The sequence below is a fragment of the Hippoglossus hippoglossus genome, chromosome 13 (assembly GCF_009819705.1).
Source record: "Hippoglossus hippoglossus isolate fHipHip1 chromosome 13, fHipHip1.pri, whole genome shotgun sequence".
Lineage (NCBI taxonomy): Eukaryota > Metazoa > Chordata > Actinopteri > Pleuronectiformes > Pleuronectidae > Hippoglossus > Hippoglossus hippoglossus.
The window spans coordinates 5,500,593-5,518,045 of NC_047163.1; the positions used below are offsets into that span (position 1 = coordinate 5,500,593).

Genomic DNA, 17,453 nt, shown 5'->3' on the forward strand with positions numbered 1-17,453 from the left:
AGCAGTGATTAAGATACAGGGATAGTCTGAGTCCCTCCAGGATCAAAAACAGAGGAGCTGGCCTTTCTGGGTGAACTTTAAAAAGGTTAGGGAGCCATGAGGAAGCCCAATTAAATAAGTGACTGTGGCGACAGTCACCTGAGCAGAGCCCATTAGATTAATTAGCTGCTCTTAATAAAAAATAAAGTAGAGGAACAGACCTTTTAAATTCGGGCTTGGGGGTCTTAAATCAATGCTCTGTAATTAACATGTGTCATATATGTGTATTATCAGTTTCATAATAATAAACTGTGTTAAGCTTCTAACTTTTTATTTATTGGTCGTAACGGAGGATATTTCCACCTTGTAAAAAAAAAAAAGGAATGGTGTAAATAACTTTTTAAAATGTAAAATATGTAGAATAAACAATATAATAATAAACATTACTTGAAAAAGGATGAATTAATCGGACAAACTTGAAATGAGACTTGTAAATAAAACTGCAGAGTCTAAATCAACGGTGCCCGAATAGGTAAAGTATTAAAATATTTAAATGTCACAAGATTAAACTTAACAACAAGGATATGAGATGATCTAGTTCACATCTGTGCTGGTCAACTTGTGCACAACGTAACATGAGCAACCTCTGTAACATATTTACTGGAGAGTCTTAGTACTTCCTGTTTACATTATATACATATAAATATAAATATACATACACACACACACACACACACACACACACACACACACACACACACACACACACACACACACACACACACACACACACACACACACACACACACACACACACACACACACACACACATATATACATACACACACACACACATATATATATATATATATCCCTATATTTCCTTCGCAGTTGAACTGAAGGTCCCACACATGGAGACGCAGCCACATGTTAGAATCTGGGTAATTTGAACAAATTGCTAACTTCCCTCTGAAGGTTGCACAGTGCACCATCAATCATGCACAATGGGATTTCCATAACAAGTATATATGTGGCCCCTCTAATGAGGTATAACATTTTAGATAGGCTCGACAGTATCCCATTATCCCCCCCCACCTAACCCAGTTATTCTGCTGAGCAACGTTATAACAGGCGGAAACAGATTAGGCGATTTCAAGGCAAGGGCACAGCTGTGTCCCCTCATGCCTCCTGGGACACAGATAAATATGGATTTGACATGTGGAATAGGTAACGTGTAGGAACAACACAACCCAGGACAGGCAGAAAAGGCAGATCGATGGATAGAGAGAACGCACACACACAGACACACACACACACACACACACACACACTCACAAAGACCATCTGTCTCTTGCAAGTAAAGATGAGTGATACTGACTTTGACGTAGGCCCGCTCGGTCTCCACGAGCTCGCAGATGACTTTGCGGAGCTTGTCGGCATCGGAGAGCTGCCGGAGAGTTGCGGGAGGCGGGAAGGGCGACTCCGGGCTGGGCGAGGAGGACACGCACTCCGAGGGATTCATGTCATGGAGACTGCGGCAGAAAGCGGCGACCTGCTCCGTGCTCTGTGAAAAAAAGAAACAGAGGGGCCAGAAAAACGGGATTAGATAACGATGCAACTCCGACTTAGTCATGGAATCCAAATATCGACCGCTCGGCGCCACATGTGAACTTGTAGGTGTTGCTTTCCAAGTGCTGATGTGCACAGGTTCATGACTGTGCAGAGAGAGAGAGAGAGAGAGAGAGAGAGAGAGAGAGAGAGAGAGAGAGAGAGAGAGAGAGAGAGAGAGAGAGCCTGGAAAGAGGCGGCTCTGAGAAAAAAAAGAATAATTTGCACTAATTTGGTCTATTTTCAGTCTGTCATAAGAGTGACTCCCGCCTCCCTCTCTTCCACTCACATCCCTCTTCTCCCTGGTGTTTTCCTCCAACTGACTGATCAGTGGTGTAATGATTCATCGCTTTCACAGATTCAAAATATACACACACACACACAAACACACACACAGACTCACATACAACAGTGTCTGTCCACATACAGTGTGCGTTGCCGTGGAGACCAGGCCTGATGTGCATTAGACTATCATTTTGGACAAAAATAGACCCCCCACCACCTCCTCAGCGAGAGCAGGCCCAGATGAACTAACACACTCACCAATCCCAATGAAAGGGTGTTTTGTCTTTTTGAATCAATACAACAACAGAACTCAACTCACACCCGTCACTAACTTATTTTGTTTGGGGGGGGGGGGCGGACATTCTTTTTACTGTAGACTTGTAAAAGATTAACTGACAAGGTCGCTGAGAACAAACAGTTACAGCCAAACAAAATGGAATCGCTGGCAGGTATCGACGCCACTGGGAGCACAGTAGGAAGCTCAAGTTGGTTATTTAAGATTTTTTATTGGTCAGACCGAAGCAATTTATCCTGTCACACCTACAAGCTCCTCTGGGAAAAGAACGAGGCTCCATGCTGCTGCAGAAGATGGAGCGTTATCATCTCCAGATTAAAAAAACATCTTAATTAAAATCTGGGTTACTGGTCTATCATCCATCTACACGTCTGAGGGCATCAAAACAACGTGACGTTTTTCATTGTTACTGTGCAAGAGGCAACAACAATTAAAACAACTATAGTGCGGGCGGACCTTTTTTCTTAATTAACTAAAATACGATGAAAAAAGGAAAACGCAAAAGCAAAATGCACGAAGGAAGAACACTGTGTGATCAAATAACAGTCATGCATCTTCTCGTGCACTGTCATCACCATTGTTACCTAATCAGACAGACACATTCATGCGTGAGGCACGACAGCCCCTTTGTCCCTTTTCCTCAATGTTTCCGAAAATAATCAGGAAGCTTCCAGATCAGCAGATGAACCGAGTTGCTGTAATGTCTGTAAATGCAATGTTGCAAATTCACTTTGCACAAATGGGCGGTGTTTGGTAAATCTGCAGTAACAGCTGCTGCTGCAATTGACATTTTGTCAAATTTGATTTTTCTTTTTGCTCATCAAGTCAGATTTGAGTACAAATTGGAGCAGCATGTAAGTAATTACTTCCAGAACCCTTTAGAGAAACAAACATGCCTGACAAAAGGTCAATTCTGAAAACATAAATTTCGGATCCAGTACGATTTTACTCAAAAATAAAAATCAGCCATTCAGAGGAAGATGAAGTGAGAAATGCTCCATTATCAGACATAAAACTGCATCTTGTCACAGACGTGTTTCCTCGGTAACACATCTGTATTTGTTTCTGCTGTACTTTACTGATGTGATGACGTACTGTACATTTAACTCAGATGAAAACAAAGAGTTAGAAAAAGAAAAACGCTCATCACTTTGCAATCCATACAAAAAATAGGAAAGAAATAAAGAAATGTCTGTAAATAAATACATCTTCTATCTATTTAAATCAACTGAGCTCATCCAGGTTTCCAGAGCCCAATAAGTCAGTTATAATCCTGACTGGGCTAATTAACACCGTGGCAGCTTTGGTTGTGTGGACGGTCATGACATGACAGAGAGAAGGCAGAGAACAGAAGGAGGTGGAGGATCAAAGCGATTCAATATCACATGAAAAGAACAATATGTAGATAAGAGCGTCCGTCGCGGGTGAAACCCTGAGATGCTAAGAGATAAGAAGGCTTCCCCGTGCAAATTGAATATAGATGAAAACCCATTTTCAAAGCATGTAAGCACTGGCGATGGAGTGAGGAGAAGACTGAGCGTCTCTCCTCCTGAAAGTGTGAGCCTGAGATCACAGCTCTCGGTGCCAGGAGAGAAAACTCTGCAACAACAGTCGCTGCAACGACGATCTGGGTAGTTCTGTCAAAGATATGTAAAGTCCGAGTCATCTGGGGGGGGGTTTAGATTTGCAGCGGCTTTGTTCCTGCACATTCAGTGTTTTACTCTCATCCTGTGAAGCACTCCGCTGATTGTGGGGCAACTCTGCGACACAACGGTGACTCACTGCTTCCTGTTTGTCTGCCTGTGGCGTGCAACAAGCGGCGAGAGGGAGAAGGTGGGAATAAAAAAAAAAAAGAGCTGGCCCCGGGGCGATCGCGGCAGCAGAGGCAACTAACCGGGGGTAAGAGAAAAAAGTGAAGGAGTCTCACCAGATGCAGCATGTCATAGATGGAGTCGGCGGAGCGCTTGGTGTGCTTGCTCCACTTCAGCATGGCCATGGTGCAGGTGCAGGTTGGAGAGTCAGCCTCAGTTCATGTGCCAGAGAAGAAGAAGAAGAAGACTCCAGGCTTTTGTCAACTCTACACTGCAGCTCTCCAACACATTTCTCTTCCCCCCCCCCTCTCGTCTTTCTTGTGTTTAAAAAAAAAGAAAAAAGAGAGAAGGCGCCGTGCTGCTTGTGATGAAGGATGAGTGAAGCTGCTCTGCCTCCTCCTCTCCGCCCACCAGCACTTACAGCCTTCCAACTCCCCTTCCCTTCGCCTTCCGAATCTGCTGTAGTTCTGTCGCTGATATTCTGCTGTTCTCTCTCCCCACCCCCCCCCCTCGCCGCTCCACAGGCTGGGTAAACTCAGGCACACAGTGTGAGTGTGAAGATCTGGCCAACTCCGGCAGCATTGTAAATCAGTCCTGATAATCCTCCAGACCGGAGAGAGTGCAAAACAGGAGCAGGAGGGAAGGAGCCTCCTCCTCAAGGTTGCAGCGGTGCAGGATTGGCTGGCGTGAGCCGCGCCGCAGTGGAATATAAATGCAGAATTTCAGGAAATGGGGGGGGAGATTGAAGGAGAGAGGGGAGCTGCAATGGAGCAGGCTGCAAACGTGAATGAATGGCACTCAGGAGAGCTCAGACCTCCACCAAGGACCAGCAGTCACCTTACATTTAATTAAGCTGCACCGAACACTCATAGATATCAGTCCTATGTGCCTGGTTTTGTTCATTAAGATCCATGAATTATTCCCAGGGGAGTTACAGAAAGTGAAGCAGCTCCTGACAATCTGGTCTGGAGATTCTCTGGAGTTTGCTTTTCACACATGAAGAACACAGCAGGAGACTGTCGAGTCAGACGTGTTCAACAACAGGAAAATGTCCAGAACATTTAGGCGAGGGGTTGGCGTCTGGGTGCAGGAGGGAGGACATGATGTCTTAATTTCACCGGCATCGGTCCTCGTCACCAAAAGCTCTTAAAAGTCATCGTCTTTCCATGTTGACATCTTCTTCGGTATCTTGTGTTCCTCTTTTTCATTCTGGGATATTTATATTCTTCTGGGTTCTTTCAGCTTTGCGTCCATCGCGTTAGAAGCATCACCAACACGCCAGCTTTCTCGCAGTGATTCTCCTAACTGCATTCTCACATGGGCTCACTCGGACATTCACCAGGGTTTTGACCAGGGGGATGAAAACGCTGCCTAATGTCCGCAGCTACTGACTCAGACATTTGCATTCTCACATGTGCTGCTGTGACAGCCCAGAAAAAATGCCCTTTATTCAGACCAGTCAAGGAAAATAAACCTTCAGACACATTTAAATGTCTTCAACCTCTGAGCAGATTCCAGCTCTGCTTCAACTCACGATCGTATGTCCTCTTCCCTGCAGTTAGAAACTTCTACCTTCCCCAGAATGACACCAACACCATAACAAAATGTGCACGTAGAGACATTGACTGTGTCGAGCAAAGCAGAGGAGTGACTGTTATTCAGATCACAAAACATCTTGCAACAAGCACTTAGACTGAATGTGTGGCACTAAAGCCCTGACAACATCTCAGAGCAAGTTAAGACCAAAAAACTGAAGCTATATTGTAAATAGCTTTCTTACCCCCCACAATGACGTAGCAGTGTTATGCTGGGATGGATTCTTTCTGCCTGTACTGCAGTGACAGGGAAGCTTCGTCTCGGCCCAAATCACAGAATATAATCTACATTTTCTCCAGGCTCAGGTTTTTTATTAATAAGAAGCAATGACTCACTCACTACTCGAACCCTCTGGGGAACGTTCACTTTACAGCCACTACATCTTCCTGCTGTTTGGATGCAGCCCGCTGGTGTCGCTCCAAGTTTTCACTGACTGCAGGAACATGTGTTGCAACAGGGAGCTCAAGGGATATGCAGTACAGTGCGCACAAAGGGGAACATGTTCTGAACATGCTCCGTTCAGGCGCAAATCCAGACGCCATAACCACATCTCACACACAAAGCCTTAAATTCCCACTCATCTCTTCGAGCTTTGAAATTTTACTCAGAGTGCAACGTCTTTCGCTGAAGTCCTCAAAGAGAAAAGAAGACTGATCTACATTTAAGAAAAAAGAAGAAAGTGGAAAAAGACGAAAGGCGCAGTTTGACAGGACAAGACGCCACAAACACAGACACCTGCTGCAGAGATTCTCTTTATCTTCCTCCAGCTTGTTTGTTCATATCCGTAGTTTTCTTATCGTTAATCAATACAGAGGATATGAACGAGATTTGATGCAGTATTTGGTTAATTGCTGCAGAGAAAACCTTATGCAGAGTTTCGCTTCTCTTAACAAGATAGAACGAGCCAGTTACAGACGGTGAAGCAAACTAAACTGTTCTTCACTCCTCTATTCATGATAATAACACAGCTGGGGGGGCCGTGAAAGACAAGGACAGAAAACAAGCAGCGGAGCCAGTGCGTGGTATGAGAGTTGAATGTTTTTCTGTGGTGATATTAAACCCGCTGAAAGCACAAATAGACGCCGCTCTCACCTTGCTGCACTCGAAGTCCCTGAAGATCTCGGAGTCGTCGTCCAGGCTGTCTCCTGAGCTCTCCAGCAGCAGACCCACCCCCACGTCCAGGATGTCCTCTGCAACAAGACACAACACGGCCTCGTGAGAATTTGAAGTGAAAATATTTTAATGTACAGTCTATGACAATTTAATACGATTTTAAGTCTAATCTACAAAATCTGGTAACAGCAATGCGAGGTTAACAGCCTCCTATCCTATTGAAGACCCTGTAGATTCACTGTGTTTGTATAAATGAAACAAAAACAAAATAAATCAGAGCTTGACATCTGCTTCTGATTTATAACCCTATGTTTTACCCCTGTCAGTTTGTCTGCTGTTGGTTTTTGAGCAAGATTGCACAAAAACTTCAGAGCAGATTTCCACAGAACTTGGTGCGAGGATGCAGGGATATGGATCAGGGACGAACCCTTTAAATTCTGCTCTTTGCGTATTAAGTCTAGTTTAGTTTCCTTTGGTATAAAGTGTAATCAGCAGTGACAGCAACTGAGGTTTTTTTAAATACACTACATCATTTGAGGGAATCAGAATTTAAAGTTTTCACTAAACTCTACTGCTCAGGTCTGCGAATGTGCCAAGTCTTCCCAGTGCAGCTTTATAAGGAACGAAGGAAACTAAATATCAAGATGAACTGCATTTGCATGTGAAGCTCACCTTGACTCTGGGAGAAGATGTCAGTGTAGAGATCCTCCTCCTCGTCGGAGCGGCGCGGCGGCACGTAGCACAGCTGCCGGCGCTCCACGGAGGGCAGCGTGTTGACCGTCAGCGCCAGCGACGCCTGAGAGAACGCGGCCTTCATGTCGGAGAAGTTCAGGCTGTGGGAGGCCTTTCCGTTCAGCTGAAGTATTTCATCCCCCGCGTTCAGACCTGCGGAGTAGGGAACACCATCAGCTTTGGATTCAATTTACTCTCCGTCACGCCTTCTAGACAACCAGTACACCCCCCCCTGATGTGAGACGGTAACAACAATTCATCTCTTTTTCAGAGTTGATTAACTGACCATTAAAATCCTAATTAAGATGATGAGATACAAACAAAACAGTTCAGCTTTGGAGACCCATTAGTTGCAGATACTATTATTTTTTAGACCCACAAGCATAACCAAATCCCCGATGACCCATTTTAGCCACTCGGACGGTGCAAATATCTCCCTGTCTGCTGCACAGCACCATCTCATGTGCTTCGCCTGCTCTATAACCAACATACTCCGACATCCCTCGACCCTGCAGCCTAGCGATGGCTGCAGTGAAGTGTCATACTGGGCATCATCCGAGAAAGGCCAGTGAGAGGCAGTGTGGTTATGATTATAGTAATCACTGCCCTTGAGAACTGCTGTGCTCTCTGAAACATTCCCTGCCTTTTGAATAAACATGCGCTGATGCGGGTTTTTATAGAGAAACTGTAAAAATGCATCTTGACCTTGTGAGGAGAAATGCTCTGGTTTTGAAATGCAATGTAAACAGCGGAAAAATGGCTAATGCACCAATCTCCCTCTCTCTAGCAGCAGCTCATCACTGCAGAGGCACAGTGACTTTGAAGGGAGTTAATTTGATGGAAATGAAAGGTAATGAACCTTTGGCAAAGGCTAATCCGCCCGCCTTCACGTCGGTGATGTAGAGCTGCTGCACGCCGTCCTCCTCCACCACTGAAATGGAGAAACCTGGAGGAGGAGAAAGGAGGAGAGGAAGAGAGGCGAGAGGAGTAGAGGGAGAGGGAGAGGGAGAGGGAGAGAGAGAGAGAGAGAGAAACAAGAGGGACGGTTATATAAAACATTGGGATTTGTGCAAATGGGAATGTGTAGGTGTACAGGTCGAAGTAAAGCTATTATTACACTCAAAACAACATACAAAAAAATCTTTGAGTTATTTACTTCATTATTGGATCTTAACTGAAAACTAAAAAAATCATATCATGACTGTGAAGGAAACCACACAGGATCATTTGATCGGTTCCTACCGTAGCCGATCATGCAGGACTCGTCTCTGTCAAACTGGATTACTTTTGTTATCTTGGAGCACAGCTCAATTTCTTTGTAAAGCTGTGAAGAACAAAAAGAAGTTATGTAAACCTCGGGAACAGCAGCCGACTTTATTCACATTCTGGTGGGTGGGTTATTGACAGTGCGGGAAGAGAGTGTTCATTTTCTGTATTTCTAGACAAAAGCAGCTCGAGCACAGTCTTTATGCAGGAAACGGTCCATGACATGTCGTGATTACATGATGTGGAAGCACTACAGATATTTTTATACTACGGCTTTCCATGAATAGATTTCATGTGTTGGTGAAAACATGCAACATCAAGAGGATAAAAGGTACGAAACCTATTAATAATTTGCAACATAGGATGGTCATTTGTGTGTAGAGTGGTTCCTCTGATGTTTCCTTAAAAGCTTCAGGATCAGGCTCATGCAGGTGGATACTCACCAAGTCGCACACGTCCTCCTCTGGTTTGGGAATGTAGAATTGCACTTTGTTTTCGATGAGGAACTTGAGTCTCAGGTAATGCTTGGTGGCATCGAGCTGGTGAGCCTGTGAGACGAGACGAGAGGATTTGTACACAGCATCATAGCATTGGATCTTTCTTCTCTTCTCTCTGACTGTGTAAAGCTGGTATTTGTCTAATTAAACGACGCTCTAACACATTTCCTCTGCATGCATCTGAATAACTTGCAGACATCACTGAAGTGGAGCCAGGGCAGGTCATTTGAGTGTGGGAGCCTGTTACCTTGCAGATGGTTTCCAGGACACACAGTGCAGATTCCCCCGGTTGGATGATGGTGAGCACAGGCTGGTCGTTTGGCAGACACACCCAGGAGGGGGTGAGGTGGTCGGGCACCCAGATGTCGCTCTCCGTGCTGGGCCGTGGGAGGCTCTTCACAGTGCCCGCCTCACTTCTCTTTAAACCAGAGACAGAAACGAGACAGATTAAAAACAGCTTGATTTGATTTGAAAATCTGAGCTAATTACACTGTCATGTTTCGATCATCTACAGAACTTTTAAAGCAGAACCTACAAAGCACGTGCAATGCATTTTTCAAGGACTTCAGCAAATTATTGTATATCTGCATAAGAAGGAATTGAAGAAACAGAGAAATACAGTACATTGCACATAATACAGTACATTTCAAGAGTGGCCTTTATGCAAACAAAGAATAAATGAGTCATTCTTACTCTGTGTTCCTTTGCAGGATCCACATATATACCATCTACAGGTTTCACGGGCTCCTCTCCATCAGCAAAGACCTGCAGGCACAGAAAAGGTCAAGGGGTCAGAACTCAAGCAGAGTTGTGGAGGATAAATCCTTGAAGAAAGAGCACAAATCAATCTTCGCGTGGTCGATGTTACTTTCTTGGAAACCGTAAAAATAACTACGAGACTGGAGAACCACACAGACCTGGTTGATGGTGGGATGGGCTTTTGTCTTCTTCTTTGAGGTCGTGTCCAGACCCCAGAGCGAGGAGAACCTGCTCTTGCGTTTGCTGCAGGATCGAGACATGGCCTGCGCTCGCCGCCTCACTCCGGTCTCTGTGCGTGCTGCCACCTGCAGAAATACCACAGCTCAGTCACCGATCCAACGTAACAAATGAGACGGAAAACAATATGTTCGACTTCACGTCTCAAGAACTTTTGAGAGATAAATAACTAAAATCTTAAGTGTCACACAATTTGCACCTATAACAAAAGTATGAAAAAGATATTTATGATAAAGGTGAACTATTGCAAAAACAACTTAATGACCAATCTCGTTAATTGAAATTTTTGAAATTTGTTACACAGGCCCGATTGAGATAAATAGTTTACACACATATATACTGTATATAACGCCGCAATTTCTGGTTTACACATGAGCACTACAACCAGGAATTTCTAGTGCTACTGATGTGTGAAAAGTAAAAAACATGATAGAGTGAGATTAAAACAGCTCAGTGCCTGTCCGTGGGAGTGTGAGCGTTACTGAGGCACTCATTCTGTCTGTTTTTGTTCCGTCAGCTTTTTCACAGCACTTTTTGGACGCGGTGTTGATTCAGGTATTCATGGAGGTGGAGATGAGTAAATTGGAGAGGAACACAAGTGAAGTAAAGAGGTGTTAAAGTGTCTCTTTTATTAGACATCCTGCTTCTCGCAGCCCAAACACCCACTTGCTCTGCAGCTCCGCGTTGGTCGAGAGGGAGGAGGGGGGAAAAAAGGGCCTCATTGATCTGCAAACTTCTCTCTAAAAAAAATGAAAAAATCAAATTGATGTTTTCGTTGCCGACGGTGCTTTTAGCTGCAGTGTGCACAGACCCAGAGCAGCAGTGGGAGGTTAGCGCTGAACCACAACCTCCCGAACAGGTGCCCTGCTTGAGACCTAGACTGCTAAATGGCAGCAATAGCGGAATAAAGTGCTTTGACACAACAGGTTTTAGTTTCTGGAATCAGCTGCCCTTCTCCTGCAGAGTTCCCAGGTGTATTCAAGGATGCCAATGTGTATTTTGAGGGTTTTGCTGTGCTTATAATCTGAGGAGGCTCCGTATAAAAAGTACAACATAAGGTTGAGAGAGATCATCCTACTTCCTCCTGGATGGTTATGAATTTAATCCAAGAAATCCAATGCAACAGCTATTCTCTAACTCGATCGGTACTCAGTGGTGAATACCTTCAAGGCCCCACGGTCCCCTTATGAGACCACATTCAAAATCACTAGATGCAGATTATTGTTTTCATCTGCACCCAGCGGCAAACATTTTTTTCCACCAAGACTCATATATTAATCTCGGAAATGTAATGAAACTGTTGAAAATCGATCTAAATCCTGGATCTGGCCCCTGATCTGGATGCGTAACCTTGCTAAAAATAAAATAAAACCCAAGATTCTAGTATATGAAAACAACCAGATAAAATAAGCACAATAAATAAACACAAATAAACAAACAAGACATATTTACCAGTGCATGGAAGGAGGAGACAGAGAATATTCCCAGTCGGCCCATTGCCAGCTTGGTGGGGCGAGAGGCAAAGGCCAGGAGGCGTTTGGGGTTGGGCAGCTCTCCTCCCTGCAGGCTGGCCAGGTAGCACCTGAAGCGGAATAGATCCATGTGAAACTGCTCCAGGTTCTGCTCCCAAAGGAAGATCTGCGGCGTGAGAGAGGAACACGACAGTAAAACCCATTAATCACTCGCCGAGGCTCTAGTTCGTCGACTTCAGAGCAAGATGGAGAGTGTCGCCTCCCCCCCAAAGGAGCTCCGTTACCAACTTGTGCCAATCTGTGCTCCGTGTGCCTAATGGTTTGATGTTCACTGGGGCAATGGAGCGGGACATTATGATTATTCACTAGGCTGCCCCCCCTCCCAGTCATGGTGCCGCGCTGGTGTGTGGAAGAGGCGGCCAGCACCGTGGCAGAGGGCTCTGTGCCGCTGCCAAGTCGCCCAGAGACCAGAGAGAAACAATACTGTGCATTCCGCTGGCAGATAGAGGCTGGGAGTGTTTCAGCTTTCTGAGGAGCGGGGCCTATATCCATTCTGCTCGGCACAATGTGAAACCCAACACTGCCAAACAGAACCAGGCACTACCTAACTGAGCGAACAAAGGCCATTTGATCCCCCTGCTCTGTACACAGACCGACTAAAGACAATGTGAGCTTTGCAATTAATTGAGAGAATGGCAGGCTATCGACCGGTGCCAACCGCAGAGCGTGTAAAGAAATGAAGGTATGTGTTGTCAGCAGCCTCTAGCGGATGATGCCTCAGTTACTTCATCCTCTCATTCCGGCTTCTTTGTCCATCTCCTGTTTCTTGAATTAGAACAACTCTGGGTTTATCCTGATATTAAAACACCTACTTGTGTGCAATTCTAATTTAGCAAATAATGTAAAGTTGAATATGGTCTAAAAATAACACTTATTATTATAGCTGTAAACCATACGAGTGAAAAACTATGATAGTTTGCTTCGTAGGTTTAAATCAAGGTTTATCCTGCAGCAGATCTCCCACTTAGTTAGTAAGAGGTTGATGGCAAGAGCTTTTATTTTGATATCATAATCCTTGACTTTATCTGCTAGTGAGACTGACAAAGTTTGCTGTTGCCTTTTAATCATTCCACGAGTTTTTAAGCTGCTTATCTGTCAAATTCTCATTGATCAGACAATCCCCAATGTTCCATTCATAAAGAGATGAGCACGACGATAACACCCTTAGAGAACGAATACATTCCTTAGGGCATGGAAACAGGGACAGGCTCCCTGTGAAGTAGGGGGGGGGGGGGTTAAACTTTGAACTGATCCAACCTAATGCAAACAGCTAGTTCAAACTTGCATGAATGTTTACTGAACATTTACACAGTGTGTGCTCAAAGGTTTTTGATACTGTTAACATGTATTTCCCCTCAAAAACACTTGGAGTTAGAACTGATCAAAACCGGCACGTTTTAATGTGCTTGGTTCTAAATAAATAGTTTGAAATTATGCTTTTAAACTGAGTTAAAGGACTAGTAAATATTCTGTCTTGTAACCATGAGCTGAAATAACCTAAACTCACCCTAGGGACAAAGGTTTTATGGAAGGAAGCTGCTCTGCTCATATATTTTATTAAAGTGTCTGAAGATAAACAGACATATTTGACATTCTTGATAAAAGGGACAATAGGATAATATTCATCTAAACCCTGAGCACCTGGCGTGTGGAGACAATCTGAAGTGAGAATGAAACCCACCTGCTCCAGGATCGTCTTTCTCTTCTTGGTGTCAGTGACAGCCGACAGCTGCATGTCCCCCATCTTCTTCATCTTCTCGTCCATGTCGATCTTTTGCTCCAGCTTCTTGATCTCGGCGCGAAGGAGCCGCACCGTGTCGTCCCTGTGGTGCTGCCGGGCGACGGCGGTGGCACAAGCCGAGTGGATGGCGGTGATCCAGTTCTCCAGCTCCGTCTGGCTGCAGGTCTGCACGGGGACAGACGAATAAAAAGGTCAAACGTTATTCAGCAGCACGGCAGCTCATTGACATTCAGAATAAAAAAGGCTTTTCAGTCGCTTTTCCTGTGTTGATTAACAGCTTATTACATTTTAAATAAAGCAAAGTCAGGATTTAAAAGGATGACAAGGAAAAGAACCCAAAGGGAGGTCAAGGTTATGTTTGGCTACAGGATCATTTTCTAATTCTCTAACCTGGAACAGAAAAGCATCTCCCAGGGAGTTGCTGAGACAGAACACAAAGTCCTTTTTGGGATGCTCTGGCACGGCCTGGACGATGCTGTTCTCCACCCAGATGGCGTGCTTGGGGATACTGTTGTTGTCGATGCCTGACCCGCCGTCAGTTTCGTAGAAGAACAGCGTGCAACCTGGAAAAACCAAAAATGTATTTATTACTTGACAACAGCCCTGCTGGCACAGATGTCTAGGAAAGAATAACAATGATGCTTGTTTTTTAAAGGCCTAGATTTGCTCAAGCAATTTTATTCTGCTCTCCAGTGGCCAACGTTAAGAAGTGCAGCATGGTTGACTAATCACCAAGGCAGGCACCGGGATCATTACAGAGCTGATTTGATTTCAGGCCCAGTCAAGTGGCAAAAAAATTGATAATGGTGTTTGTATCATGCCTGAAGTAAAGCTTGGTTTTACTGAACATTAGATTTTAAGTTTCTAAATGAGCTACTGTAGAGGACTGAGATGAGGGAAGTACAAACCTTTCAGGGAAACCCAGTAACTCTTCCACTTGCGCCTTGTGGCCGACTCCACTTTCTTGTTCTTCTTATGCACGAGGAAGTTCTTGACGGAGAGCCTGCCAGCCTTCCTCACCATCCCCTGGGCGACACTGAGCAGCACGTCGGACTGGTAGGCGGAGCTCATGGTGCTCTGCTCGTCACTTAGGGCGGAGCCTGCCTCCTCCAGGCTCTCCGTCTGGCAGGAGCTCATCTCCAGCTCCTGGCGAAAGTTCTCGTACACGCCCTGCACGCACTCACTGGCCCCGCCGCCGCTGCTGCTGCCACTGTCACTGCCAGCGAACATGCCCCTGCCGTGGGCCGAGCACACGGAGAAGGAGGCCGACATGGTCTTGTAGCGTCTGGACTGGTGCTCCGGCTCCACGGTCACCCCGTCGATCCCGCTATCCTCGTACTCGCTGCCCTCCCCGGCTGTGACATCCTGCGTTGTGGCAGAAGCACAAGACAGGTGAGACGGCATTGCAGCCACGTTTTCTTCATCACTATGACAGCAACTCCCCCCCTCACGGACGACTAAGCCGTCTCTGCAGATGCAGGATGGAGCCATTCTTGAAAAGCAAACATTTTTGCAAACACTGAGTGTAGCGGCCTAACGAGAATCCACAGTTTTCTTAATCCTGAGGGCCTCCTCAAAATTAATTACTGGCGGCTAAGCAAAGCGCCGGGTGCTGTGCGAGTGCAGCCTGCCCTCCCTGTGGCACCGCGGGGTCTGCCCTCTCCTACCCACATGGCCAAACGCTCCTGGGAGATGAAGGGGGCTACGCCGAACGTGGTATCTCCATCTAGTCACATGACCCAATCATGCGCTCCAGAGCTCCATTCACCGGGGGCCGCCGGTGCCCCGCAGTGACAGGGCCACCATACACGTTTTACTGTTACACTCTTCCACAGGCCTCCCCTCATTATCATAACAAAAGGCCGAGGCATTTCAGACGGGGAGTGACTTTAAGCTCTAACCCCCCCCGTCCCCTCCATCATCGCAGTCTTCTCTCCCAAGAAAAACAACAGTTTCATCCGGAAACAACACGTCGCTCCGTCGACACAAGATTTCTTTCTTACACTTAATCTGTTTCAGCAGCTTATTATCTGTGAGGTGAAAGCAGCAGAGGAAATGCTCCGACAGAATGAGGAGGGGGGGGGGGGGGGCTGTCTTTATTTGGTGATGCCACCACATTAAGATTCTGCACAGCTTTTCATACTCTGTCCAAAAGACGAGCACAAAAAGGAGCCGTGACATAGCCTCAACAGTTCAGGACCCTGACATTTCACTATTAAGAGAGTATTAAACAGACGTGGCTACACTGTTTACATATTCATGAGTGTAGAAAATGAATTGTTGCATTTTTTCTATGAACTGTGCCTTAAAATTAAATGAGTTTATTGATGGCGTCAAAGATCAGCACGATGTGGATTTGCGCTGAATCTTACCTGTATGGTCTTCGCCCTCCTGCCCTGCATGCTGGCACAAATGGCGGCCTGGTGGCTGCTCAGGCCTTCGGACAGGCAGTGGGAGCGCCGGCAGGGAAGGGTGTACGCGCCGTAACTGTTGCCATCCTCCTCGGACGGCGAGAGCATCTTATCATCCTCTCCTTCCCTGATAACCCGGTTGGCGTCGTGCCACTTGGCATAGCGGCCGTGGGGTTGCCTGCGGGCAGGGCTCTTCTGGCTGTACAGCTCGTCCAGGGAGTTGGCTCTGTCGGTGGAGTCCGTGGGGCTGGACTGCAGGTGGCCTTCACAGTCGGGAAAGTCTCTCTCATTGGTCGCGTCGATGATTTCCTCTGTGCTGGTCAGCTGCTCCTGGCTGAGGTCTGACAGGGAGAACTCCAGGCTGTCATCTCGCCACATGTCAGCGGACTTCGACCTCTTCTTCTTGAAGATGATGGTCTCCTTGGTCCCGTCCCGGGTCTTCTGGAGGTACGTCACTTCGCCCGTGTACACATCTTCGTCATGCACCTCCTCCGCAGTGGCCCCGGGCAGGGTTATGTGCATCGTGTTCATGTGCACGGAGGGATTGGCCTGGTCATTGTGGAAGGACACGGGTCGCAGATTCATGGCCACACGATCCACCCAAATGGGGCTTCCGAAGTCTGGCAGGACATTTGTCTCGTTGAAGGGTTCCAGGCCATTGTCAGCCAGGGATTGTGGGATGCTGGGAGTGCTGCTCGAGCGCGTGCTCGTCTCAGAGTTCCTGTGCTCTATCTTCCCAGATGAAGCATGTCGAGAGCGCCTGGACTGCTTGTTGGAGATGCGGAGAGACCGAGACATGTGCTTCCGTGACAAATAGCCACGCTCGTTACCGTAGAGGCCGTGGTCCCCATGCTGACTCTCGACATTCCCCATGATTCAGAAGCTGAGGAGAAGAAGACATACAGCTTGAATCAATTTCTTATTTAGAAATGACTTGTCAGATATCAAGTTACATACATGTTCAACTACCTGCAAGACTGTAGATAGTTTTCTGGCATTTTGCTCGTCACTGGATCTTCAGGCGGTTTGGTCCTGGAGCTGCTGGTTCAATCCACAAAGCTCTGAAAACAAAGAAAACACGATTATCTCATGTGTCCTTTGTATTTAGTTTATTATAATAGTTTAACACCGGCCCATATTTTTAAAATAATCACTCATGAGTTTATGTAAGTCAACTTTTTTCACAAAGATAGAGCTGTTTGTGTTATTCCACAGAGCCCTACATACCAGCCAGAAATACTGGGATACAAAGACGAGTTAGATCGAAACAAGACGGAGCATTTATTAACTGGATCAAAGATTTAAGAAGCCTCCCAGATACCGAGGAGAACACATGGCTGCGTGATCCTGATTTTAACTCGTTGTGTGTCTTCATAATCCATTTTTAACTGATCCAATCTCAGCCTGTGATTATATCAGTTTTTCTTCAACAGTTCTTTTTTGTTCGCCATCGATCAAATGTTATTATCAATACCAGTATCGTCCTGATTTCAGTTTGACTGGGAAAGAACCACAGAGATCTACAAAGTTTGGGAAAGTCTCCAAAACAACAAGATGGTCGTTCAACTAAACTTAAATTCTGAAAATAAA

General features: G+C 45.8%; 1 protein-coding gene across 4 annotated transcripts in view; it reads right to left on the reverse strand.

Moving 5' to 3' along the window:
• tiam1b (TIAM Rac1 associated GEF 1b) overlaps positions 1–17,453 on the reverse strand; it is a 46,105-nt gene that overhangs the window by 6,512 nt on the left and 22,140 nt on the right. For 3 of the 4 annotated variants that reach the window (XM_034603532.1, XM_034603533.1, XM_034603534.1), the window contains 15 exons: positions 16,833–16,924; positions 15,825–16,746; positions 14,361–14,817; positions 13,843–14,015; positions 13,393–13,617; positions 11,632–11,817; positions 10,101–10,247; positions 9,877–9,948; positions 9,431–9,601; positions 9,130–9,234; positions 8,663–8,744; positions 8,280–8,366; positions 7,361–7,573; positions 6,668–6,765; positions 1,359–1,544 (listed from right to left, as the gene is read on the reverse strand). In XM_034603532.1, coding sequence (XP_034459423.1) covers positions 1,359–1,544; positions 6,668–6,765; positions 7,361–7,573; positions 8,280–8,366; positions 8,663–8,744; positions 9,130–9,234; positions 9,431–9,601; positions 9,877–9,948; positions 10,101–10,247; positions 11,632–11,817; positions 13,393–13,617; positions 13,843–14,015; positions 14,361–14,817; positions 15,825–16,736 — 3,114 coding nt within the window. In that variant the 5' untranslated portion in view covers positions 16,737–16,746; positions 16,833–16,924. Of the gene's footprint in view, positions 1–1,358; positions 1,545–4,095; positions 4,652–6,667; positions 6,766–7,360; positions 7,574–8,279; positions 8,367–8,662; positions 8,745–9,129; positions 9,235–9,430; positions 9,602–9,876; positions 9,949–10,100; positions 10,248–11,631; positions 11,818–13,392; positions 13,618–13,842; positions 14,016–14,360; positions 14,818–15,824; positions 16,747–16,832; positions 16,925–17,453 lie in introns of those variants that run through there. The other variant, XM_034603535.1, reaches the window with a different exon arrangement.